Source organism: Symsagittifera roscoffensis, chromosome 10 (assembly GCF_963678635.1).
Source record: "Symsagittifera roscoffensis chromosome 10, txSymRosc1.1, whole genome shotgun sequence".
Lineage (NCBI taxonomy): Eukaryota > Metazoa > Xenacoelomorpha > Acoela > Convolutidae > Symsagittifera > Symsagittifera roscoffensis.
In genome coordinates this window covers 777,336-804,812 of record NC_087071.1, presented here as the reverse complement: position 1 = coordinate 804,812, position 27,477 = coordinate 777,336, and the positions used below count along the sequence as shown (strand labels likewise).

Genomic DNA, 27,477 nt, shown 5'->3' with positions numbered 1-27,477 from the left:
AAGTCAACAACTGGTGCAGCAGTTTGGAGTACTATATTCTATATTATTAATATTAAGAATTTATACGTTATAAAACGTAAAGGAGGTTCACGCGAAAATTAGTGGAACAAAGCTGCTGTGTTCCACATCCATGTATCATTGTTGGTATGTAACAGTCGCCTACTTCGGTCACATATGAGGCTTAAGAAAAATAGGCCCTATAACCATTGGCTCAAGAGTCAGGGACACTATCTCTTGTGTTTTTCTACCACAAGAACGGTCGGAGCCAATTCGGTTCGCTTGCGACATGAGACTAGAACCCGTTACAGCTTAAAGGCTACTACCAAAATATCCCCCCCCACTCTAGAAAATTAGTGGAACAAAGCTGCTGTGTTCCACATCCATGTATCATTGTTGGTATGTAACAGTCGCCTACTTCGGTCACATATGAGGCTTAAGAAAAATAGGCCCTATAACCATTGGCTCAAGAGTCAGGGACACTATCTCTTGTGTTTTTCTACCTCAAGAACGGTCGGAGCCAATTCGGTTCGCTTGCGACATGAGACTAGAACCCGTTACAGCTTAAAGGCTACTACCAAAATATCCCCCTACTCTAGAAAATAAGAACGTCCCCATACTTAAGTCTCGAGATACCCAAAATACATGAACGCCATTAAGAACAGGGTCGGAACAATCCGTTAAGTTACTTTTTATTGGACAGTGGAACTTTGATCCATTTCAGATGGATCAACCTAAAACTCGCCTTATCTCAACATAACAATCATAAAGCACACTCGAGAAAATTAAATTAGGGGCTCACATGTTGATGCACTCGAGTACAAGGAGTAATTAGATTGAAAAGCAACTCAAGAATTAGATAATATAAGAATTTTTTAAAATTGTTAATTCAAACGTTTTCGCACATTTTGTGCATCGTCAGGATATAAAATTTTTTATTTACAATAAAATGATCAAAGATCATGTATGAAATTCAAAAAGAACATGTTAGAAATTTTTAACCAATCACATTCTTACATCTGTTATTACGTAATCATTATTTCATCAATTATGACAATTTCCATACTTTTTTGTTACTTGAGTCATAATTTTTCGATTTGATGTTTTATCCAATCGAAAAATTTATTTTTTCAAAAATTGCAATTTTAGTCATGTTTAAACATGTACTATAATTTGCAATTTTTATTTCATCGATTTTTATTTTCATCGATTTATAATCATTATTTCATCGATTATGACAATTTCCATACTTTTTTGTTACTTGAGTCATAATTTTTCGATTTGATGTTTTATCCAATCGAAAAATTTATTTTTTCAAAAATTGCAATTTTAGTCATGTTTAAACATGTACTATAATTTTAATGTCAGCTCCCTGCTCCTGAACTCCTCGCGCGTGTTAATTCTGGGGCGTTCTTTCCAAATATGTAAGGCCTCCAGAGTGAGGAGTTTCTGTATGTTACTTGATTGATCTATAATCTCAGACTTAAGCTCAGCGCTCTTACCATCCCTGTCACATTCTCTCAAATGTTGCCCTACTGGCGAATCTTCCTTGTGATGCTCTTCAATCCGCGTGGTCAAATGCCGGACCGTTTGTCCAACATAGGTGGAATTACATCCACTACATGTGAGCTTGTAGACCACTCTGGATTTCAAATCTTTCGCAAAGGGAGATTTAAGGGACGGTAGGCAAGTCTTGAGCTTTCTCGTAGTAAATATCACTTGGGCTCCGGCGTTTTGACGCAGTTTGGCAGCAAACCACTCCGATACATTACCCCGGTATTGTAATGTTATAATGGGTGCACTGACTTTTAAAGGATCTTCTTTGACTGATGTTACCGTTGTTCGTGTGTCAGTTTTTCGGTCGATGATCTTATTCAACAATCTTAATACGACACCATCTGACCATTTTTCAGGGTATTGATTATCCACCCATTGTTCTTTATTAATCATCATTGCCTTGTCAAAGTTTTCCCATGTTGATGTACTTCTAAAAATCCGATGAACAGTACCCTCAACTACATTGCGTTTATATTGCAATGGAGCGCAGCTTCTGAAGTTAAGGATAGTCCCAGTATCCGTTGGTTTTTGATACCATCCACATGTTACCTTTTTTCGTGAGTCCACATTAATGTTCAAATCTAGAAAGGCTAAGTCTCCGTTCGAATCCGGATTCTCGATAGTGAATTGTAAGTTGGGGTGGAGCTCATTAGCTGCTTTTAACACTATATCTGGATCCCCCTTTACCGTCCTCACTATATCATCTACATATCTTAGGAACGCTTTGACATTTTCTGTTGGTTTTTCTTGATCTCGCTGCTCTTTACATCTCTTACAATACCAAACCATTTCTGAGATTTGCTCATATTCTTTGTCGGATACATTACTACACTTTAAATGGTACCAATTTAAACAAGCTTCGCATTCGATCCCCTTACTTCTGTATGTTACCCTCCGCTCGCAATCAGGGCATAGGCCATTCCGGTTTTCATTTAGCTGTGTCAACGCAGGTACTTCCTTCATTAATGCATATTCGTACTCCTTTAGCCATAAATTGGCAAGAATGACAGCATGGGATGCACCCATTGCCAACCCATCCTTTTGTACGTACCATAAACCATTGCATTTGAAGTGCACCTTACTTACAGCCATGTTCAACAATTTCTTCATAGTTCCGCGTGCCAGTTTAGGAGGACTAGTTTGTTCGTACAGTTTCCTCAGTGCTATATCTATTGCCTCCTTTAGTGGGACATTAGTGTACAAACTTTTGACATCCAGGGAAATAATACTCTCATTATAGTCTAGATCTATGTTCTCTATGATCTCCCGAGCCATTTGTGTGTTTGTCTCAATGTTTGCCCCCTCAATGTTGTCAAAAAATTTGGCCAAAGTTTTATTTAGATGTTCATATGAGCTCCCTGGCAGTGACAGTACGGTACGGAGAGGGGTTCCTTTCTTATGTACTTTAGCCAATCCATATAATCGAGCTGGCTGCCCTCCCGTGGACCTAAGCCTACTATACACTGCCTCATCGATCTCATCTTTTTTTTTCATGGCCAACAGTTCTTTGTTGATTTCTTTCTCAATTTTCATAACAACACTATCAGTTAAACCTGGTTTTTCGCTAAGTTGTTCCGATTGCAGCAGCTCAGTTCGTTTAGCCTCATTTGTCGTTTTCTTCATTACACAGAAGCCAACACCTTTATCGAATGGGACTGCCAAGAGACCATTGTCCTTCAAATACTTCCTGGATTTCTCAATCCCTCTATCCGACGGTGTTTGCCGCACACGTTTAGCGTATGATTTTGCAGCAGCTTCAATTTCACATAATTTTTCACCTGGTACCTTTTGCGATTTAAGCTCAGATAAAAAATTATCAATGTCCGCAAGAAAGTGAAGTTCATTGAAACGATCCCTCACCGGGTGCTTTGGGCCAAAACCTAACACTTCATGAACCCACTTGGGTAGCTCAATGCCATCTAGTGCTCTGACCGATTTGTCATTCACTTTCATTAATGGTCTGTCCTGCCGCTCTGCTAGCTTTTTAAACTTCTTTTCATGTCTATCCTTGATGTCATGGATAGCAATTCTAGCCTGGAGCTTTAGATAAAATGCTATTGAGGGCCACCATTGTTCATCTATCCCTCTCCGCACTACCTCTCTTGCCTTAGCTAGATCATCGTATATCTTCTTCTCTTCTGACCTTGCCTGATTTATCTCTGTTCTTAGGAGTTTTAATTGAAAGCTATGCACCGCTTGGTCCGAAAAAAACCCATTTTCTGGCACCCGAAATCTCAAAAAATCTGGTATTATGTCATTGCTTTGACATTTCCGTAAAAACTTCAATCGATGGAAATTGTTGTTTAATTTATTTGAATACTTCAGGTAATTCAAAACTAATTTCCAAGTTTGTTTTTTCCTGAGTATCCATCTCAGCATCGGTGGGGGCAAAACTACGGCGGTCATTATCCTGCAGGCCACGAGCACTTAAACTCATGCGGCTCTCAGCAGGATAATTCACACAGTGGATTCACTTACCCAATCCGCGCCCTTTCAGCCGATGGTAGAGAGACGTCAGTCGTTGTTTCCTCTCTGCGTGCCTTCGCCTTGCGTCGTCCTTGTGATGGTTTCTGAGTCCGCGCTCTTATCTTTGAGAATATCCCGGGCAAGTTCTCTCTATGTGTCAGCACAACTCGCAATGATTTCAACTCAAGTTCGCTCGATTGATGAACTTCCAGGTATTGTCTCATCAAAGCGGGATCCTGCCTCTTGCCTCTCGAGATCAATTTCGTTGTTGGGACTATCAAGATCCCTGTACGCATCAGAGAATCAAAGATATCTGTCGTTCTGGTTCTTCTGCAATATATAATCGCCTTAAACCGATGTCGCTTTGATTGCAAATACGAAATTAAATCGTCCAGAGGATAAAGCGTGTTGGCATTGGTTCTGTGTTTTGACAATTTGTTATTCAATACGTCGTGCCAAAGAATTATCTCCTTGTCCACCAGAGGAGTCTGTAAATTTTGTCTCCTCCTCACGGTATGAGGATTCAGTGATAATCCCGATTCAGCGTATACCAGTTCGTCCAGTTCCGCTTTCTCTGCTGGTCGTAAGGTATTCAAGCTATGAAATAGAGAGCTTGCAGCTACAACCCATGCCATTTTAACTCAAATGTAAGAAAACTCATTGTTAAGATGAGAAAAGAAAAAATAAAAATTAAGACTATTCTGAGAAAAATAAAAATGATCTAAAAATTTTTTGTTTGTAATTTTACAACAAACTTTTTAATCTATCATTCACTCTTCGCCGAGGTTTTTTTTTTCTAAAATTTAACAAAAAGTAGAATAAGAATTATTTAAAATTGTTAATTCAAACGTTTTCGCACATTTTGTGCATCGTCAGGATATAAAATTTTTTATTTACAATAAAATGATCAAAGATCATATATGAAATTCAAAAAGAACATGTTAGAAATTTTTAACCAATCACATTCTTACATCTGTTATTACGTAAAAATTATTTCATCGATTATGACAATTTCCGTACTTTTTTGTTACTTGAGTCATAATTTTTCGATTTGATGTTTTATCCAAACTGACATGTCAGTTTATTTTTTCAAAAATTGCAATTTTTAGTCATGTTTAAACATGTACTATAATTTCAATGTATTATAATTAGATAAGTTTTAATACAAGTCAGTATTGATAACAGAATTAAATTCTGACTCTAAAATTGGAGTTTTTGTATGAACCATTGGGACACTCAACTTGTCCACCTTTCCATAGAAGGCTCACTCTGGTTCGTTTCGAATAGTTGTTCTTCCTTCTTTTGATTATCTCTCCTCCTATTTCAGGATGAGACAGCTCTACTCGTGTCTTATTTTGTGTCTGGAAATTGCGAATAGCAATTTCCTGCTGTTTTCTTTAGTATTTTCCCGCTATTGTAAATTCGGTTGTTCTGATTTTTCACTTTTTGTTTTCAGTTGATGCGAGAAAACTGAGCATGACAGGCTCCATTCGAAATTTTGAAAATTATAACTTCACTCCAAAATTACGTATTCTCGTGTCCCTCAAGGTCAAACTTCCAGATATGACCGACTGGCACATACTCCACGGACTCAAAATTGATGTCCTCATCGCGCGCTGTCTCTGTCAGTGAATCCCCAGAAGCCCGAGTGTCACTCAAGATACAGTGCCAGTGGTCATTTACAGAAGTTTGCAGCAGACTTAAGTTTATCTACCTTCCAAAATTCACAACCATATAAAATTTTCACACTATCGCTAAACAGCAATCAAAATCTGCACACACCTGCACCTATGAATTCTCGCTTTTTAAGCTAGTAATTTAAAATTTCTTTTGTCCTATTTCAATCAGGAATTTGTCATGCAGCATTTTGATTCATATAATAGATCTAGCATATTAATAACAATATCTCATTTGTTAAAATTTCTTTTTCGTGAACCCAGATTTCATCCGAGTTCACCCTCGAGCCCCCTCCCTCTCAAGACTCAAGACTCTAGAATTTTCCTTTTGAGCCACCGGCTCACCTCGTGTTCTTCGCCCTCGAGGTACCCGACCCTGATATATTTGACACTGTGATCTGTCTTAATAGTGCCTCTTCGTCATCGAAGCTGATCACAATCTCCTCCCAAGCCTTCAGCTGTTTATAGGATCGCATCCACTCTCTTTGCTCTTGCAATCTCCTCGCTTGATTCGGTAAGCTCTTCACCTTCGACTCCCGGTTCAAACAGAAGGAATTGTGAAGACTCAGGCTTACATTCTTCGCCAGGTCCTCCTCCAGTATCAACTCCCTCACTCTAGTGTTGTCTCTGGATACTCTACCCACTCTTTTCCACCCCGTAGTGATCGCATTTCGATGGGTCAGCAGAGGTCTTTTGAAGGCATCTGGTCCTATCTCGGCCTGGAATTGTCGATATTCCTTTTGATGTTTCCTCATGTGATCCTTGGTCGCTACATATAACCAGGATGTTAACGTCGCGCGAAACCAAGGAAAGAATCTCAAGCGGCTCCACACGTGTCTGACTTCCATTGGTATTGCGAACACCTTGCATGCAGTCTCGAACAACTCAAGTCTCCTGCTGTAATCTATCGCGGGAATCGACTCTGCTGTAGGCGTCTTCGATTGTCGATACTTTGCTATGTTTTCTTCCATCCATCGCAGAGCCAGCATTGTGCTCACCACCAAAATGGTCACTTTTTGTTGATGCTCGGGGTAGTCCCAACGACCTGATTTCTTCTACATCCCAGATCAGGCAGAGATTGGCTTGGTCTGGGTACCACACTGTCTGCGCCAGACAGTGGCACGGACAATCCCCGTGTGTGAGGTCGATGCTCCTAAGATTGCGTTCTCCCGAGGCTTCTAGGAGAGGCTCAAGTTCCATCATCTTCTCGTGTATCACGTCGACTTCTCCCAAGTCTGGGGCACCTACCATGGGTTTCCCCATCACGTTTTGTCTCTCGAGGTCACTCGTATTTTCGCTCTCTAAGCCCAGAAGTTCTTCACCCCAGATTTCACACAAGTCATCCCTTTGTTCTTTAGGCACTGTTCCTCGGACCTTCCTCAACAGCCTGTGTGAATGATGTGACATCCGAGCTAGTCTTACACATTTGGGCACTGAGAAGGCTTTGTCTATCAATACCCTCTGGCTGAACATTTCTACCATCGCCATGTGCAATGTATAGTCGCTGCCACATAGGTTGGCCATCACTGACCCCACTAGGGACTTCGCATTTAGAGGCAGTCCATAGGCTTCGCTCATGGGAAATCCCATCTCCGCTTCGAGTCCAACCTTCCAACTCTTGATGTGTTTCTGGGTCACTTGCAACACTCCGGGCCATGACTCCACGCTCAACGCCGTCACCAAGTGGTGTTCTGACTCTAGCCTCTCCAGTGACTGGAGACTACACATTCTCGAGAAGAATCCCAGAGCTGTTGCTAGGTTCACAGTGGTACTCGCGTAACACTCAGCCACTATCTGTATCTCACTTTTCTCCCTTTCGGTGATATCTTCAAACCAAGTGACTAGGTCTTCTTTCTGGAAAGACTGTATCCTGACGCACGATCGTCCATCACAGGTGTGCTCGCCATTCCCACACGTCGAGTCAAGACAACTGCCCGGCTCCATCTTCTTTACCGACCCTGTTCCACTCGTCATCTCACTTGACTCCTTCATCTGAGGCAGGATCAGTCTATGTACTATACTCAAGGTCGCTAAATCTTCATCCTCTGTCGGCGCCAATCTCACTCGCTCAGTAACTTCCTCGATCAGGCTCGCATGGGGATGTGGACACCAAGAGGGCCTGAGCAACTTCCACACCACTCCTAGATTCGTGGTCAACGTGCCGTTCCCGTTACCCATTCTTAGTTCTACTCTTTTACTTGAGCGTGTCTCTCCCTTTCCACAGTGTCTATCTCCATTATCTTCTCTGTCCAGAATTTCAGTAGCTCAGCCACCTCATAGTTTCTGTGGGCACCTCCAGCTTCTAAGTCCAAGAAAGGGTTGTATGCCATCCCCATCACTCCAGACACATACTGGTACTCTCCGTTCTTGTTGGGTTTCAAGTACTCTCCTGACGAAGCCAAGTTACGGTGAACGTCGTGTTTCTCCTCAAACTTCTTGTTGTAGAATCTCCGTATCTCATCTAACTTCCGGTGGCGCTCTAGAGATTGCCTAGAACCATCCTCCTTTTCTATCCCAGTGCTCTGGTACACATTCAAGATGACTGTGGAGACTCTCCTTTCCAGCGTCTTGCTCCCAATTGCTCTCTGGTGACATGCTAGGATGGTACTGTCAGTCATCATCGACATTGTCCATCTCAAGAAAAAGGTAGCATCTTTCCTCCTTGCCAGACTCAAGCCTGAGTTGTCCCTAGCAACGTGCTGCATCAGCATTCGATATACCTCTAGATTCTTGCCTCCCAACTTCAACTTGTCGTACGAAGTCAGTGTCTCTAACTCTATCCCCAACAGGCTCCACGCGAACATCAGTTGTCCTGCGGTCCTAATAAAGGGATTCGCCATCAACGGCGATGCCGATGAGGATGTTCTCATCGCTTCTTCAAAATGATCCTTTAACAAGTTCTGCCAAGTTCTCCTCAGTTGGCTCCCCAATTCCAATTTATTGATACCAGCCTTCTGCTGGGTAGCCCAGTTGCGTCGTTTGCATGACACTCCACTGTCGAGCTTCTTCAGGCAGTCTTCCAATTCCTGCAATGTTTCCAGAGCCACCCACCACGGTCGGGAGGTGTTCCTCGTTTTATTCTTCTCAAGAGGATCGCTTGTCACTTGCTTCCCAGTAGCCTGGTGTTCACTTGAGACCCATTCTTTGCCGACGTCCACTTCCCAGGTCTGCCCGCTCGTCGAACCTCGCTTCATTTTTATCCTCTGAGGTTTGAAGTCTTCTTCCGTTGATGAGCTGGTGGGGATCTTCATCTCTTTTTCTACGTCGAGCAGTTTCCTCGGCTCGTAGCTACTCTTTTAGGCTGCTGTCTTCCATCGTGCCAGCATCATGGGGGCTGTCTCTCTCAAGTTCTTCTCCAAAACCGCATTCGCTGAAGGACTGCCCAATCCCTCCACGTCTCTCTTCCTCTTGCGAGACCTCACGTCTTTACTCGGGGGCGTTGTCGTTATCATCACTGATTCGACTTCCTTGTCTCCATCCAACCCTTCCAACTCTTGCCTCCCCCTGCTCGAGCCTTTAGGATATTAGTACTTTTAATTATATTACTAGTTCCGACCTTATCCCCCCTTACATGTTCAATTATTTTATTGTCAGTTTTTTGTTTCAGAGTAGAGCTGTCTTTACATTTGTCTTCTTTGGTCTTTCGTGATGCCCTCCTCAACTCGACCATCTTGCTCAGCAGCTCTCCTCTAGCTTTCTCCTCCAGACCTGTCCCCATCAGGACAGGTTCTCCAAATTTCACCACCGTGTCCCACAGCTCCTCCTTAAAATCGTCCAATGTGGTATCGTCCTCCACTTCTCGATTAAAATCACTCAAGAATTTTCGCCAAGCATCCTCATCCAGAGTGCCTAGGAAGGCATCCCTGTTTCCCTCGAAGGTGTTCTTCTCCCTTCTCTCCGCACTCAGGAAGATCATTCCCATGTTGGGATTCTCGCTCGTCAGTGGCAACTCTAGATTCTTGCGGGGAGATGAGGTCAGAGGTGGCGTGGGGGTGTCTGCCCAATTTTCTCCACTCAGATCCTTCAACAGTTCTTGCGTGGTGAACTCTTCCTCCGATGGCTTCTGCTCCGGTGTGTTTCCCACCTCCATATCCTCTCCTGCCTCACTGAGAGTCTCATCCATGCTCTCCTCTCCCGATTCTGCTTCTCTTCTTTCAAGAATCCGTCTGAATCGATCTTCTACGGGACCACTCCTTTTATCCCCAGGGGTGTCCACTGATAGGGGTGATGGTGTCGCTGGACCCGTTTGTTTATACTCTGTCAGAGCCACATACAATGGGCCTGCTGCATCCAGCTCCTTTCCCTCCTGTCTCCTTTCCACCTGCTCTAGTCCGTAGGGTGCCCGGTATTTACTTGTGGCAAACACCATCTCGTCTCCTTTCAGTGCGATATGTCCTTCATTCACGATCATCCTGCCATCGTCCCACACCGGCAACTTGTTCTCTAGACCTGCCCGCTCAAGTGTTCTCAAGGCATCTCGTACCTCGAACTTCGGGGGCATCGACCCTCTCATTTTCTTGGCTTGAGTTGTCCATGAATTTATTTTCGCACCGCTGGTATGAAAATAGATCGCTGCAGAGTAGCCGATGAAGAGAGGATCCCAGCCGTCGATGAACTCCTTCTGCTGTTCTTCGGTTGCTGCTCTCGCGAAAAGGGACGGGACCACCAGGGAGCTGTTCATCCCCAGGGTCATTCTCCTCACTGTTGGAAATTCTGGAATGCTTGCCGGCAGGACTTCCTTCTCCAATATTGCCTCTAGCTAACTTTTCACCAGCTCGAAGCTTTTCTTCCATGCGGGAATTCTCAAGATCTCTCGTCCATTTGCTGTCAGGGGATTTAGGTTCCAGAACTTGGGATAGGTTTCGATGGGGCCTTCACGCTTGCCTCCCATCCTGTACTGCAGTTGTCCTCGAAAACTGTATACTACCAACTCCGGATCCTTCACCTTTCCGAAGAGCACCGTGTTGCTCATCTTTACCCTTAGCACCTCCTGCTGACACCAATTGAGCGTCGTCCCATCTAATATGCTTATGAGGCTCACGTGGGTCACTGAGTATCGATAAGCTGTCACCAGAGGATCTGGAAACGCGAACGTGCACGCCGGTCCATAGATACAGGTTACGACCTCCCCTAGCCCTCGGACCATCCCCATGGGGTCCGATCTCATGGCTAGGCATAAGTCCGTCAATAGAGGCATGCCTCCATTCACTTTCCTCCACTCATCTCTTGTCTTCGGGCTCTTTTCTTCACCAGTCAGGTGCCGGTTTTGCATCAGTAAGTACTGTACCAGCAGCGTCTTTAGTCCGGCAGCACACTTATACGAATATGTGTCAATACTCGAGTTTGTTCTTCCCATCGACAGAGGCTCTCCGTATTTCATCAGTCGGTGAAATGACACTATTTCCCCGTGGGTTAGAAGCACCAATGTCAAGTACCCGTCAATCCGGATTGTGTCCACGCCCCGATTGAACATGTATGCTGGGCCCATATTGAACAGGTACCTTGGGTAAACCAGGTACAGTGCCAGCGACTGATGGGCATATTCAATATTTTCTGTATGAAGGCTTTAAAGATGGTCTCTTTCGCGCTGTACACTCCAGCCAGGAACTCCTTTCCCCAACAAGGACTCAAGAACTCAAGAATCTCGTGATCCCTCCTCGTCATCAGCTCACCCCTTGCGTGCTCCCTCCAGAATCCTCCAATCGTGACTTCGTTGGCTGCTGTGAGAAACCTGCCAACCGTCATTTCCCTCTTCTCGGCCACTTCTAGCTGCTCCTCAAGAAAATCCCAGATCTGCTTCAACAGAAGCGGTGCACCTTCTCTCGTCTTCTCCGTGGCGTTCTCCAGCCTTGGTGTCAGGAAGGGCCACCTGCCTCTCTCTTGTGTCAGTCGATACACCATCAAGCCCAGCTGCTTCTCCACTGCGGCCACGTTCTTCCTCTCGTTGCTCGGCCCTCTAGATTTACTGGTGGAGCTTGTGATGGTCAACTCCATGCTTCGAAACCACAGACTGGTTGTCAGGTGAGTCACTAATCGGGCTGAGCTTGAGTTGCCTAGCGAAGTTGGATATCTCTAGCAAGAGGACCTCGTCCAATACGATGAGGATGTCAGCCAACTTGTAGAAGCCCCTCAATGCGTGGGACACATCCGCCCACGCCGCCGCCAGTTCTGATCTGCGAAGTCTCAAGTTCGTAGGCTCCAGGTCTCGATTGGGAGCTGCCATCAGAATATGCCACCCATTCCCTTCTGCTATCAAGATCAAGATCGCATACACAAATTGCAGAGCGGGAGGCATGCTCGCGTACCCGGGGGACGTCGTGAACGCTACTTTTGTCTTGGAGCCAAATCGTGAGGCAACGTTCTCATTCATGGCTGCAAATAATGTCTGGATGGCTTCCCAGATCTTCTTCGGTGCCGGTTCATCACCCGTGAGCTGCTCAAGAAACCCCGTCGCATGCAAGTGATCGTTCATCCCTGCAAACAGCAGTAGCTCAGGCTCGCAAGGCATCTCCGATTTTATTGCCACCACCAGGGTTAACAACTGGTTTAGCTCCGCTCCCGGCAATGAATATATCAGAGTTTCCGGCCAAAACAATTTGGGAGACGTCCCCTCAAAGTCCGATCCCGCCACGATGACCACCCTTGCAGCGGCTGGGTCTGCCCCTGTCATAAACTGCCAAGGTTTTGGCCAGCTGCGTATTCCCGCAGGGTTTCCCGTATCTGGGGTCGTTGGCTAATCTCGCACTGGTAATTCCATTTCTCTCGGCTCCATCAGTTTGTCCACCACCCTCAACTGCGCTGGAGTGGCCACCCTAATCCTGGCAATGCTGGTTCGGTGCTTGGGGGGCTCCACCACGAGTCCCGGACTCCCCAATGACTTGAGAGGTCTGTAGTTGATAGGTCCCATCACCGATTTTGTGGGAATCCCAGTCAGATCCGCCGTCTCTGCTATTTTTGCTCTCAAGAAATGTGTCTCGTGAGCCTTCAGCCAGTCCACGCACTGGTGTCTACCCAATTCTTCGTGCAACACCCGCTCAAGACCCAAAGCTTTCGCTAACTCCAGCCTGCATTCCAGGTCTTCCAAGTCCAGCTTCTTCACCTTCTCCACATATCTCAACCTGCTGGTCTCCGCTGGCCTCTCCGGTTTCTTCTTCTCCGCCACCACCACCGAGGATATTACTGATCCCCGAGGAGTTGATGACGTTGCCTCCTCAGGATCCATGGGCGCGGCGCCCGGCAACTTGGTCCGACTGTTCCTCGAACTGTCTCTAGAATCGGCCATCGCACCCAAGCGACTGGACAAAGCCCTCGGGTTGAAGAAGGGTGGATTTGGGGGTGGTTCGAATGTGACCTGTGCCGTCTCTAGTAACTCTGCCTCCAATGTGCTTATGTGCCTTTGGAAGACGTCATTCAACCACTCCACCCCTCTGGGCCTATCAAAGTGAATCCCATCCGTGGATGCATCGTCAGGGAAAGCAGATAGCTCCATTTGCTCGGCCACGTCCAACAGCCCAACGGGGAGGACGCTTCTTTGGTGTATCTGCCTGATTATTTCGTTCAGGTTCCGCACTTTTGTGTTCATCTCCATTGCATGTTGGTCCGCTTTCATGTTATAAGGGATGGTGCACACCGTAAGAATGGCCGGATCCATTTGAATCCGCAATTCCTCAAGAATGCAACTCATCTTGTCGTGCAGCCTCGTCACCTTCCTTGCTTCCCCCTGGACACGTCATTCGTCCCGACCATCAGAGTCACCGTGTATACTCTTGCCATCCCTAGCATCTCAAGTGTTGCTAACATCTGCGGCGTCGCAGCTCCAGCGAAGCTCAAGATCCCCGCTTGCCAATGGGACTGGATCCGGGTCAACACCCGCAACAAGCTGTCCCCTATGATCAGGTGGACCGCCCCCTCGGGCACACGTGGCTGCGTGAGGTATTCCACCCAAGCCGCGTCATTGAAGCAATCTCTTCTGTCTCTTTGCGCCGTGCTCCAGTCCATCCGAATGTGCTTGCGGTATCTACCTTCCGTATTCTTCTTGTAACTCGAGATCACCACACTCCTGACCGGTTGCTCCCCCCACGTCGAGGGTAGGTCCACTCTTGCTGGACTCTCGCGACTCCTTAGCTGTAGCCGCTCATGCAATTCTTTCAATCGTGACGAGCTACCACTCACCTGGCTACTACCCGGAGTCGAACTTGGTGTATATCCAGGCAGCGCGACGTCCATCAACGGGCGTATTACTTGTGTCTCTAGACCACGCAGGGAGGACGCTGATTCAGTCGGTATCCACACCTCCAACCCTTCGTTCATATGTTCTTGAGCCGCGCGATCGAGGTTAAATCGTCCCTTCGACCTAGGAGCTTCATCCACCTCCATACGTGACTCTGGTCTTGAGCCGGTCACCACCCGCTCTTTGGGCCTAGCCCCTTTCTGCATGTCGAGCTCGCGTTTTCGTTGCTGGATCCCTTCAAGCTCTGACTTCAGCTGCTCGCAATTCGCGGCATTCTCTCGCACCCTTTCTGCCTGTAGCTGTTCAGCTCTCAACATTTCCAGTTCCCTCCGCGCTTGATCCCTCTCAAGTTTCGCCTGATCTCTCTCGAGCATCGCTTGATCCCCGTCGAGTTTCGCCTTGTTCCTCTCCCGCTGAGTCCTCTCAAGCTCTCTCTTCATGATACTGACGTCCGGATACGCTTCCCCCCTTTGCTGCGCCCGTGACATCAATGGTGTCTTGCTCGTGCTCTGGCCCGTGGATCTGACTGATGGTCTGACCGGCAGTGGGAACTCCCATGCACCATACTCCGTGTTGTTACTCAAGCCAGGGTTCCTTCCAAAGTCGAACCCCCTTATTTCTCCATCCACGTTCCAGGACAGCCACCTAGTTTGCTCTTGATTGGATATTCCATCGGTGGTGTAGCCTACCATCAAAACCGCTTCTGTCGCAGACTCCAGGCACTCGCCCTGTTCATCCAACTGGAGGATGGCATTCAACATCACTGCCAATCTCTCATCCACTTGAGTATAATCCAGGTCCCTCAGACGTCTGTACAAATCGTCAAGTGTGGGTTTTTTCAAAGCCGATGGCATGGACTTCCAGAATCGATCTGCCATTTCCGTAATTTCCAAGTGATCTTGAGTATTAGCAACTTGAGTTTTACCTGAGCAACTTGAGTTTTACCTGAGCAACTTGAGTTTTACTTTAGCAACTTGAGTTTGCTTCTTAAGGTGTCGTTCAATTTGCGTTCTCTTTCTTCAATTGAATGCAGTTGGGTAGTCAATTCGAATTTACCAAATCAATCTGAAAATAACACCCGACTTTTAGACTAACAGGCTGTGTTTCTAACCTAAAAACCCCTTCACTACTATAGTTAAAACCCTTTCCTTTCCGTCCTGCTAAAATAGTTCAATTGGAAATTTTCTAAAAACATGCAGATTCATTTTATGTTTTATCACCATCAATCATTTAAAATATTAATTGTCATGCCAATCACCTCTAAGATTCTTTACCTGTTTTGTACCCCCACACCTAACTCGAGATTCTTCCCTCATGCCCAACTCGAGACCCCCGCGTACCCGACTCAGGCGATGCTCAAGTAGTATTTCTTGTGAAGATGCACCATTATCTCAGATTCTGCGAAGACCACGTGTAGGATAGCGTACAATTCCCTTGGGCTCAATTTGCCCCTGTTTGGGTCATACACCGGCATTGAGACCTCCGTTATCCCTCTTTCAATCATGAAGTCTCGTAGTCTTGTTAGTGCCAACATCACGTGTTCGGGATCGATCGTGTTCCTGTCATTGACCCTCGTCACTAGGAAGCACAGGTATTTGCCCGGGACTTGTGCTACTGATATGGAAGCGCTGCTATTCCTCCCAGTCCTGGCCTCTGTCTAAACAGAAACTCCACGTTCTGGTACTCTCTCTTGAAATCAGCTTCCAGTCTTGATTTGAAACTCATATCCGCCGTGATACAGATTGCGCTGGTCCTGTCTGACAGAATGAAGTCACTATCCGTTATCAGGATATTTTCTGAGTATTCGTTTGGTATTTCAAACTTCGTTTTGAAATTCCGTCCTATGATTGGCTCGGCCTCCTCCCCTTCCAGTTCCAGTCCGCACTTTTCTCTCACTTCTCTGAGTTTCTTTATCATCAAATTTTCGGTGTGGGTAAGTCCTACCCCCACTCCCCGGACAAAAATATTTATCGACGTCCCTGTCGATGATGCTGGGTCTGAATTATCTGGCGGAATGTCGAGCGGGCTGTCTGTTGCCGTCCAGCCGAAAAGAGGATCCTCCGTTTTCATGTACTTCCTCGCTGATATGTCAATTTGCTGTATGCTCTGTCCTTCCTCGCTTCCGTTCTTGACATCGCGCATCCATTCTAATATCCTCAGGTTCGTATTCTCCCTCCTCTCTATCTCGCTCTGTTCTAAATCCGTCTCCCGCTCCGGCGTCGAGTAGTCTTCCTGTGGGTAGTGTTCATTATCATCGATGATCTGCCATTCACCATCTGCCGTCAGCTCGCCCACACTTATTAGTTCTTTGTCCAGGTCATCGGGTTGTATCTTGTCGATCAGGAAGTCGTCCCCATACCTGTTGTACCTCATGCCTGTGCGTTTGCGATTGCCACTCCTTGTCCCCGCTGGTATTGACAAGTCTGGTTCAGTCCACCTCGGCACCTCACCTTGCTCCGGATCGTTCCAATCTTCTTCCAAAAAAGATTCCACTTCAGAGTCCGCATCTATTTTTTCATTGTCATCCAAACTCAAGTTCTCATTGCCATCATTCTTATCTCTGGTGCCTCTTTCGTTCACTTCACATGCTGGTTCCACCAGTAGGTACTCTAGTCCCTCCATGTCCTTTGGTATACACCAGTCCTCTGGGGATGGGACATGAGGCTTCAGGTTCTCATAATGTGCTGCTCGCCCAGTACTCAAGCGGTAGAACCGTCCTTGTTGATGTACCGACCTCTCCATTTCTTGAGTAGCTTCTTCGTCCCTTTGGGCGGTATCACATTCTGGAAAACCCACACATACTGGCTATTCACTGCGTCATATCGCTGCTTCATTTCTCGCATGTCTTTTCTGATGTTCTTGTCTCGCTCTTCATCAGTGGTTTCTACTTTGTCAGACATCTGCTGAAGCTTTTCCTCCGTTGCTCTCGCTAGCTGGAAATAGTTGTCCAAGTACTCATGTTTGTTGTTTCTCATTTCCTTCCTTATCACATTTCTATCCTCTTCGCTGTGCTTCAGTTTCTCATCTATCTGATCTAGCTTCGCCATCAAGTCGCTTTGCTCAAGAGTCGTCGTTCCATGGTCCGTTGTTGTCCTATAGTTGGTCGCTGGTCCCGATTTTCTCTGACCCTCGTTCTGATCGGTCTCTGTCGTTCTCGTGGATACTGTTCCGAATGTTTTGCTTTTCTCGACTTTCGTCTCCTCCACTGCTGCGTCCTTTGATCTCATTCCGACCATCATCGCTAATCTTTCAGCAAAAGACGTTCTCTTTTGAGACTCATCTTTAACTGTTTCTGGCGTGTTGCCTGTTGTGTCTTCCACGTTGTCTATCGGTGAGAACTCTATGGGTTTCGGGTTAGGTTCTTCCGCATTGGGCATTGGAGTTGACTCTGTCGTCTTCTTTCCTGCTTCATCCACACTTTGATCAGGTGTCTCTAGATCAATCTCAATGGTGGGTTCTACTCGTTCCCCTTCCGTGCCCTCTTTTGCTCTGTTCTCCGTGGTACTCCTCGTGCTGACCATACTAACTGAAAAGTTCTTCTTTGTTACGTTCGGACCCATTGATGTTGTTTTACGTAGCGACGAGTTATACTTTGTCTTCGCTTCGGTAGATCTTTTTTCAGCTACCGGTACCCTGCTCCGCCTCATTATTTACAATTGTTACTATTTACAGTATTACTATCTACAAAATTCTACTCTAAGGTTAAAACCTCTTTTGACAAAATTTTTATAAAAAGAAATTGACAATTTGCAAAAAAAAAAACAACTTTTCTTAAGCTCTTGAAAAATTTATATGTTTGGTTAGGATAGAGAATATGATTTTACAATTGGTTACTTCAACCTGACTTAGTACTCTTTTAGTACCCTCCTTCCTAATGCTGTTCCAAGACTTTCTCTCTACCGTCTCAAGACTATTCAGTGTTGTCCCAGTACTTCTTGTTAGTGTCCCCAGACCACTGTCCCAAGACCCTTGCCCTAAGTCTGCTGTCCCAAGACTACTGTCCCAAGACTAGTGTCCCAAGACTAATGTCCCAAGACCAACGTCCCAATACTAGTGTCCCAAGACTAATGTCCCAAGATCAACGTCCCAAGACTAGTGTCCCAATACTAATGTCCCAAGACCACTGTCCCAAGACCAATGGCCCAAGACCAATGTCCCAAGTCCACTGTCCCAAGACCACTGTCCCAAGACCAATGGCCCAAGACCAATGTCCGAAGACCAATGTCCCAAGACCAATGTCCCAAGACGAATGTCCCAAGACCACTGTCCCAAGACCAATGTCCCAAGACCAATGTCCCAAGACCACTGTCCCAAGACCAATGTCCCAAGACCACTGTCCCAAGACCACTGTCCCAAGACCAATGTCCCAAGACAACTGTCCCAAGACAACTGTCCCAAGACCAACGTCCCGAGACCAATGTCCCAAGACTGTTTCGTACCAAGATTGCTCTGGTCCAAGACTGTCCCAAGGCTGCACTGTCCCAAGATTGTCCCAAGACTACTCTGTCCCGTGACTGTCCCAAGACAGTGTTGCTCCAAGACTGTCTCCAGACTGCAATGTCCCAAGACTTCTTCGGTACTGTCCCAAGACTCGTCACTGAGTGTCTGGATATCGGGTCTCTTCTTCTTCGTTGTAGGGACTATTGAACCACTGTACCTTTTACCACCACTTGAGCCCTAGTAAAAAATTTTCCAAAATCCCTATCTTACTGGTCAAAACCCAAATACTAATCCCCTGTATTTGCCTCTATCTCTATGTTTCAGGCTATTTGAAACCCTAATTTCCCCGCAGGTATCTTGTGATCACCTGTTCGTTAAAATACCAACAACAAATTTTCACCCAAAACATAAAAATTTAAACTGGAAAAATTTCAAAAACAGATGGATGAATTCCCCTGAAATTCAAGGTTGACCGATGTCAATCTTTGTCCGAAAAAAAATGTCTGGTACCCGATTGCCACGCGTTTTCTTCCCCCCTGCTAGCGATCTTATGGGGTATCTCAAAAACTGTCTATGTCCGTTCCCCCCTATCGATCCGACCAGGGTACCTACCTTAACCTGATTTTAATTTTGGATATCCGCTTCTTATAACCAACGCGTGTAAATATCTAATGTAACTAAATCGACGATGCCGAACAATTAGTTACTCTAACGTGTCCCCCCTTTTTACAATTTACAACCGCTAACCTCTAACCTAACCAGCCCCCCTGCTAACCTCCCCCCTTTTTAGCCCCCCTCTTAAGCCGAAAAATCCCTTAAGCGCCGGGTGCTAAACCTCTCGAGAGAAAACCGTAGACCTGTTTCCAGGCCTGCTTGTGCGAAAACTTCCTCAAAACAATGGGGCTCCGCTTATCCAATTTTACACTTATCTCCTATAACGTAATGTGGATTCTAACGATACCCGTTGCCCAACTTGAGAACACCCCTGTGCGTCCTCTTGTAGTGATCCTGTGCTTTTTGTCTCTGTTCTGCACTTGACAGCAGCACCACTTTCCCACTTGGCTGGTTACCTCTTCCAGTCAAGTTTCCAGTGGGTTCAGCTCAGTCCTTCTGAACCACTTTCCCACTCGGCTGGTCACCTCTTCCAGTCAAGTTTCCAGTGGGTTCAGCTCAGTCCTTCTGAACCACTTTCCCACTCGGCTGGTCACCTCTTCCAGTCAAGTCTCCTAGTGGTCCGGTTCGATCCTTGTGAACCACTTTCCCACTCGGCTGGTCACCTCTTCCAGTCAAGTCTCCTAGTGGTCCGGCTAGGTTGTAATCTATCTGAAAACCTTTAACAACGCCCCCACTCATGCACCTTATTGAAGTCACTGGTTTAAATTGCTAGATTGATCGAAACGATCGGTCTTATAAAACAGTATGGTTATACTATTTAATTAATATAAAGGTTTGATCCAAATGATCCGGTATCAAAGTCACTGCCTTTTCGTTTTTTGGTTTTTGTTCCTTTTTCTATACTTTTTTCTTGTTTTTGTCTCCCTAGTTGCCCCCCTTTACTCGGTTAGCTAGGCCTCGTTCGGAGAGCGTACCAGGAAGTTTTCTCAAGTTTTCTTAAAAAGCTATCACGGTACAACCGGAAGGTTTACACGTTCCCGCTGAACCGTACCACCGGTACTCTAGAATGGGCATGCAGCCCGGAGCTGTGTCAAGTGGGTTCGACTCCGTAGTCATGATGTCGTAAAAAGACCCAGGAGCACCATAAAAACACTATGTAACAGTCGCCTACTTCGGTCACATATGAGGCTTAAGAAAAATAGGCCCTATAACCATTGGCTCAAGAGTCAGGGACACTATCTCTTGTGTTTTTCTACCTCAAGAACCGTCGGAGCCAATTCGGTTCGCTTGCGACATGAGACTAGAACTCGTTACAGCTTAAAGGCTACTACCAAAGTATCCCCCCACTCTAGAAAATAAGAACGTCCCCATACTTAGGTGTCGAGATACCCAAAATACATGAACGCCGTTAAGAACAGGGTCGGAACAATCCGTTAAGTTACTTTTTATTGGACAGTGGAACTTTGATTCATTTCAGATGAATCAACCTAAAACTCGCCTTATCTGAACATAACAATCATAAAACACACTCAAGAAAATTAAATTAGGGACTCACATGTTGATGCACTCGAGTACAAGGAGTAATTAGATTGATAAGCAACTCAAGAATTAGATCAAATAACTAGATAAGTTTTAATACAAGTCAGTTTTGATAACAGAAGTAAATTCTGACTCTAGAATTGGAGTTTTTGTATGAACCATTGGGACACTCAAGTTTTCCACCTTTCCATTGAAGGCTCACTCTGGTTCGTTTCAAATAGTTGTTCTCTCTTCTTTTGATTATCTCTCCTCCTATTTCAGGATGAGACAGCTCTACTCGTGTCCTATTTTGTGTCTGGAAATTGCGAATAGCAATTTCCTGCTGTTTTCTTTAATATTTTCCCGCTATTGCAAATTCGGTCGTTTTCATTTTTCACTTTTTGTTTTCAGTTGATGCGAGAAAACTGAGCATGACAGGCTTCATCCGAAATTTTGAAAATTAAAACTTCACTCCAAAATTACGTATTCTCGTGTCCCTCAAGGTCAAACTTCCAGATATGACCGACTGGCACAGTATTTTCATCGACCTCCATATATCGACCTCCATATATCATCGACCTCCTCAGAGTCCATTTGCCTTGATGTCAAGTCGAGCGTCATCTTCAAGCTAATTTTCTAACTTTTATCGAGAAATTTGATCTAATTCAAAAAATTGATTTTCATACAGCTGCAACAGGAATCCTTGATCTGTTTTTTGTGAATGAAAATATTCAGGTTACTGATATTTGCAAATTTCAAAATGAAAATAGTTTCACAAAAATGTCAAACCATTATCCGATAAAGACGAAATTCCATATTGAAATATCCTGCTTATACCAGCGAAAATATGTTAAGGAGTCAACATTGAGTTTTTGCAACGGTGACTACAAATTATTGAATGATTCAATTATTGATAACCCCTTCGATACTTATTGCTGGTCAAATCCAAATTTCATATTAGAACATTGGTACAAATGGTTATTGGATCTTTTATCGAGTACGATACCTAAACGCACAAAACATCGTACATCCTTACCCCCCTGGATTAGTCAATCAACCTCCCATATGATAAAATGATTGAACACTGCTCGCAAAAAAACACAATGAGTCACATACTAAAGTAGTGTTATTAAAATCGAAAACAGACCAGCTTATCGAAATCGATAAAGTTAGTTATGAGGAATCCATGGCAGCTGAAAGATCAACCGGCAAACTTTTCAAATATTTTAGGGCTTTCCGAAAATCAGTTTTGCCTAGAATAATGCATTATCAAAACGAAAATGCAGATACGGATGTCTCAAAAGCAGCTTTATTTTCAAAATTTTTGCATCAGTATATGTGGAGTCGTCAATTTTTAACGAAAACGAATGCAGTAACAAAAATCAACCAATTTTAGAAAATAACGATTTTTCAGAACAAAATATTTTTGAAAGATGCAAACTGTTGAATGTAAATAAAAGCAAAAGCCCGGACGATCTACCTCTTTTTCTATTCAAAAATGCAGAAACATTATCTCATTCAATCTATCAGATATTCCGAAAAATTTCTCAAACCTGTATTTTTCCCGCATGTTGGAAAAAAGCCATCATTAGCCCTTTGCATGAAAAAGATGACAAAAGTGACAATGAAAGTTACAGACCTGTTTCTCTGCTCTCAGTAATCTCGAAAATTCTAGAACGAATAATTTTCAAGGCGATTATATGAACATTCTGAAAAGATTTTCCACAAGGCACAGTACGGATTTCTGAAAAACCGATCGACCATTGTTCAGCTTTTAACATTTTTGCAGCTAGTCTATAACGGTCATGAAAATGGCGACAGTATCGAAACGGTTTTTACAGATTATAGTAAGGCTTTTGACCGTGTTGACCACGGAATTTTGTTGCGGAAATTATTCGAAAAAGGAGTCAGGGATAAAAATTTGAAATTATTTCAATCATACCTAACAGAAAGGTCTCAAGTCGTACGAGTAAATGGCGAATTATCAAATTCAGAAAAAGTACCCCAGGGCAGTATTGTACCCCAGGGCAGTATTTTGGGACCCTTGTTTTTCTTAGTTTTCATTAATGACCTGCCTGACAAATGCAATACAGTTATACCATTATTATTCGCAGACGATGCCAAATTCATTAGCATAAATTTGGGGAGAGATGAATTTCAAAAAGACCTTGACAATGTGAATCTATGGACCCTGGAAAACAATCTGCCTTTCAACGTAGATAAATGTACGCACCTGAATTTTGGGAAAAATCGATCTTCTTTTAATTTCAATAACGAACAAATAGCTCATGTAGACTGTCAGAAAGACCTTGGACTAATCGTATCAAATGATCTAGCATAGAGCCAGCATATGGAAAAAGCATGCGTAAAGGCAAACAGAGTGTTTTTCATGATAAAGAGGAATACATCAAATCTACACTGGAAAGCAAAATTAAACCTGTATAAATCGATGGTCATTCCCGTAATAATGTATGCTAGTTCTTGCATAGGTCTAAACAAATACGTCATGACACAATACGAGATAATTCAAAAAAGGGCGGTAAATTGGATTTTGCATAGTAAACATACCAATTACAAAGATAAACTTAAACAACTACAAATTTTACCACTGGCCATGTACATACAAATGAACAACCTGTTACTGCTGGCAAAATTAATTTTGAAACGATACGATACTTATATGATTGATTTTCCACAATACATAGATTTCTCTCGCTATCCTATGTTTCAGCTAAAGCGTCCATCAAAGTACAGGTGTGAACAAAATTTCTTTTACCAGACATGCCGTCTTGCGAATGCACTTAGGATAGATTTGCGAAATTGGTCTGGACTGAAAGGCGCCCTGCTCAAAGTGTTCTGGAACAAATTTGCACTCTATGACGAAAGAAATAAATACACATGGAAGCTTGCATGTGATTGTGCGACAAACAAATGTAGAACTAGACTCGCGATATGAGACGTGAAGGATGACATGGGCCTGGACCCCTTGTGGAAACACTAAATCCCTACTACTACTACTACTACTACTACTACTACTACTACTACTACTACTACTAGTGGGTCAGTGTGAACGGTTGTCCACACTGGCACGTATGTGGGGTTTTTGGAGGTTCCCCTCCATATCTCAGATGAACCAATCTTTAAACTCTGATTTGTTGAGAGAGAAATTGTATTCTTTTTAGGAAGAGCAAGCTTAGCCAATTCGATGCTCCTTTCTAAGACGCTAGATTTATTGTCAGTTTTTTCTCTGATGAGCAATTTTCCATAATTTTAGCCTTTTTCGAGAGTGTGATGTTCTGTTTCTCAGTTTTGATGTTTCTATTTATCAGAGTTTGTTCCGTTTCAGCTATTTCTGTATCACTGTTTTCTAACGGATCACAAATGGCTCGTGACCAATCATAATTTTTGGAAAAGTCCGTGTTACTAAGGATGTCTAATCCTCCAATTATTAAAGGTAGTGCAAAAAGGTTGCGATCTTCATCGGCTATATGCTTTTTACCAGTAATACTAGGAAGTAGCTGCTGTCTTACGTTTTTCTCAGTTTCATCCATTTTCTTAAATACTTCCGGAGCTGTTCTGGTTAGAAAATTTAATTTATTTTGAACTCCTTTTGTGTTGCAGGAGTACGCATTGTGTGGTGATGTTTTGTAGCTATTTTTGAAAGCTTTTCATTTAGGTAGCTGACTTTTCAATTTCGCTTCCAATGTACTTGTCGCATGCTGACGGTGTTCCCATGACCGAACCAAGGATTCTGAAACCGTCTACCATCGTAATATTTGTGCCTTCGAATACTTTTATGGCGCTTTCACGACAGTTTACCTTTAATATTAGTTGACACTTTGAACGCTTCACATTGTACCCGAAAGCCTTTCCGTGCACATCTAGGTTGTCCAGCATTGCACGGAAACTCTTAAGATCACCTGCAGCGCTTCCATCATTTTCGTATCATTTTTGGGTGAGATTTGGTTTTTGCAGGAGCTCAATCAGTGTGATTTTTCCAATTCCGTACATAGCCATTGCGAGGGGATCAGATTGCAATGTGCCTTCGGTAGATGCCGAAACCGTGGTTTTCGCATATAGTTTTGAGAGATGTTTATATGAAATGGCCAGCGCATGATGTAGTGCCCGACAAAGGATTTCTACATTTTTAGAGCAAGTTCTCTATTGAGCGAGTTGAAGGCGTTTTCTGCATCAAAAATTAGTATGGCTTCCGTTTCCGGTTTCTCAATCTCCTTTGTAACATTCGCCCGGAAGTACATATCGACGGAAAATAAAGCAAAGCTATAAAGCGGCTGGCCAGCTCCTAAACAAAGCTCCACGTGCTTTTCACCGTCTCTACCAAAGCCAGTTCTTTTGTTGGTTTTTCTAAAATCGGGTCGACAAAAACCTAACTGCTTTCGGCTTCGGTCCAAACACTCAAATTATCTTAATTATATGCAAGAAAACCGAGCTCATGGCTGGGTCTCAGTATCCCCTGACCACGAGGTCTTTCGTAAAAACAGGGCTACTACTATTTATTATATTACGATTGTTTTTGTTCAGTAGATAAAAATCATCATCTCTATCGAAGATGGGTCAACCCTTTCCCTTAATCCTAGCTTTTCATTGTCAGAAAGTGATTCCAGATGTTAAATAAATTCAATTCAGGACATAACCAGGAAGCTAAAAATGCGTATGAAACAGTTTGAGTTCAGGTCTCGACACGACTCCGGATTCCTGAATCCTAGGAAATAACACTATTATTTCCTCTCCGGAAGGCTAGTTTCCACCCTCACCGTTGGTGTGATTGGCTTTGTAACGGCGGTAGCGAAACAATCGTTACAACTCGGAGCGGTCTTTGTCAACTCCTTGATTTGTTCAGCTCTGATTTTCTATTTCCAGTTGTTATTTCTGTCGCATATATTGTTGTTGTCTTTCTTTTCTGACTTTTTTTTCTGAAATGGCCGTTTTCGACGTTTTCGGGAAGTGTGACGTCATCATTCGAAATTTTAAACATTTAAAATACCAGAATATTCTGACCTTCACAGTTTGTCTAATCGTTCAAATAACGTCGCTAATCTGCTAAAACTGCCAATTTTCAAGGTCAGCGGCTAATAACTGGAAATAGCATTTTTTATCATTTCTGGTCGAATTTCACATACTCCCCGGACAGCCTGGTCAATGTTCCCATTGAATATCGTAATGTTGGTAAAAATGGTACGGTGCCATCGAACAGAATTTACAAAGTGCATGAAATCAATTTTATCCACGTCATATCGACTCACTGCAGAAAATAAAGGGCATCATACTACACCCCTATAGCCTTCCAAATTCTCTCACTAATCTGCACTTCCGAGGATATGACTTAAGATAAAACATTTTTTCTGACTTCCAATGTCAATGTCCTGATTTAAAATTTTTTCTCCTAGGTTTAAAAAGGTGTTAGTTTGTAGGACAGTCCTGCCAACCAACAAGCTGAAATTATCCTATTATGCTTCTTCCTTTCGGAAGTTTTAGTTGTTGATGGTCCTGAATATTGAAATTAAGGAACCCTGTGGTTAGAAAGAACAATGAAACAATCTCCGTCTTCAAGAGATTATCACCACAAAGTGATTAGTCGTCCTAGTTGATCAAAAACAATCATGCATGCTGGAATATTTAAATATACTCTCCACTCAAGCCTTTCTAAATAAACAGTAAGTGTCTCTAAAGCCACTAACTAAAATCAAAATGCAAATTTATAATTGCAACAAATTCGTAATGTTCAAAACTCAACTAAATGTTTTCTTTCAGTTTTCAATTACGAATTGGTTGCTTTGTTTCTCACTTGAGTTTTTCGTCACATACAAAACAATTCTGAGTTTTAACTTCTTCTTTTTTCGTTTTTCTTTGTTTCTTATTTTTCGCTGTTTAGAAGATCTAAAGCTTCTAAACTTTTCTAATTCAATTCGTTTTGCATCTTGTTATTCGGCCATTTGTCAATGTTCCATCTCTTCCTCCTATGATACTGACTCTGCACTTTCAGTTTCTGTGTCTTGCAACACATCGTTAGCTATTCTGACGCTGTTGGAAGCAGTCCTTCAACACTTCTGCTCTTCTACCCTCTGTTTACAACAAGGTAGGGGATCCACGTTAGATTCTCTGATCCTGCAGAAGCTGTTGTGGAGACACAACGTCACATTTCTCTCCAAATCTTCCTTGAACATCTCTTCTTTTTCCCTTCCGTTACACTCACTCTTCCTAGAAGTTCTCTTCACTGCAGTGGTCACTCCACTCCGATGAGTTACAGGAGCTCGCTTGAAAGCTCCTGCTCCAATGTCCAGCTGATACGCACAGTACACTCTGCTGTGCTTCGACACATGCTTCTTGGCATATTCGTACAACCATGCAGTCATGTTGGATCTAAACCATGGCATCAGTCGTCTTCTGGCCCATATCTTTCTCACCTCCATCGGAATGTTCAGGAATTTGCACACTGTCTCAAAAATATCTAAATCTTTTAGACAGTCTAACTTCTGCAATCGTTCTCTCGTCGGCGCCTCCTGTCTTTTGTTCACCTTCACGTGAGCTTCCAGCCATCGTATCGCCATCATAACTCCCACTATCACTATCGTTATGGGCCGTGATGAGTCTGGTAAACCCATGGAGAGCAGCTCTCCACAGTCCCAGATCAACACCAGATTACTACGACCGGGGTACCACCATATTTGCAGCAAGCAATGGCATGGAAACTCATCATGTGTTAACATGATGCTCCTCCAATTACGCTTTCCCGAAGCTTCCAGTAGTATTTCCACTTCCATCATCACTCGGTGAACTTCATCATTCTCATCTACTGTATTGTAATCCGTAACGGTTGATCCTTTCTGTTTCAGTCTTTCAAAGTCACTGAAGTTCCCACTGGCGTATCCCATGAACTTCTTTCCCTGTATCGATTCTAACTCCTCTTTAGGTCTCTCTGGAACTGCTGAGAACACTTTGCACAGTAAATCCTACAAT

General features: G+C 43.9%; 2 protein-coding genes across 4 annotated transcripts in view; both read right to left on the bottom strand.

Moving 5' to 3' along the window:
- The window catches only part of LOC134855180 (uncharacterized), a 92,045-nt gene that overhangs the window by 42,981 nt on the left and 21,587 nt on the right, over nt 1-27,477 (bottom strand). The window lies entirely within an intron of this gene.
- On the bottom strand, nt 1,958-7,274 carry LOC134855525 (uncharacterized). Its single transcript, XM_063872066.1, has 5 exons — nt 6,945-7,274; nt 6,272-6,415; nt 2,641-3,339; nt 2,104-2,325; nt 1,958-1,984 (listed from the first exon to the last, which is right to left on the bottom strand). The coding sequence occupies exons 1-5, from the start codon at nt 7,272-7,274 to the stop codon at nt 1,958-1,960; spliced, it is 1,422 nt and encodes a 473-aa protein (XP_063728136.1).

Bases quoted from the DNA above. Each gene is read 5' to 3' on its own strand.
- LOC134855525 (XM_063872066.1), bottom strand. From the start codon at position 7,274: ATGAGCGAAGCCTATGGACTGCCTCTAAATGCGAAGTCCCTAGTGGGG. The intron at 6,416-6,944 runs GTAGGTGCCCCA...CGACAATTCCAG, and splicing joins ACGTGATGGGGAAACCCATG to GCCGAGATAGGACCAGATGC. The intron at 1,985-2,103 runs GTAACATGTGGA...TCGGATTTTTAG, and splicing joins ATGTGGACTCACGAAAAAAG to AAGTACATCAACATGGGAAA.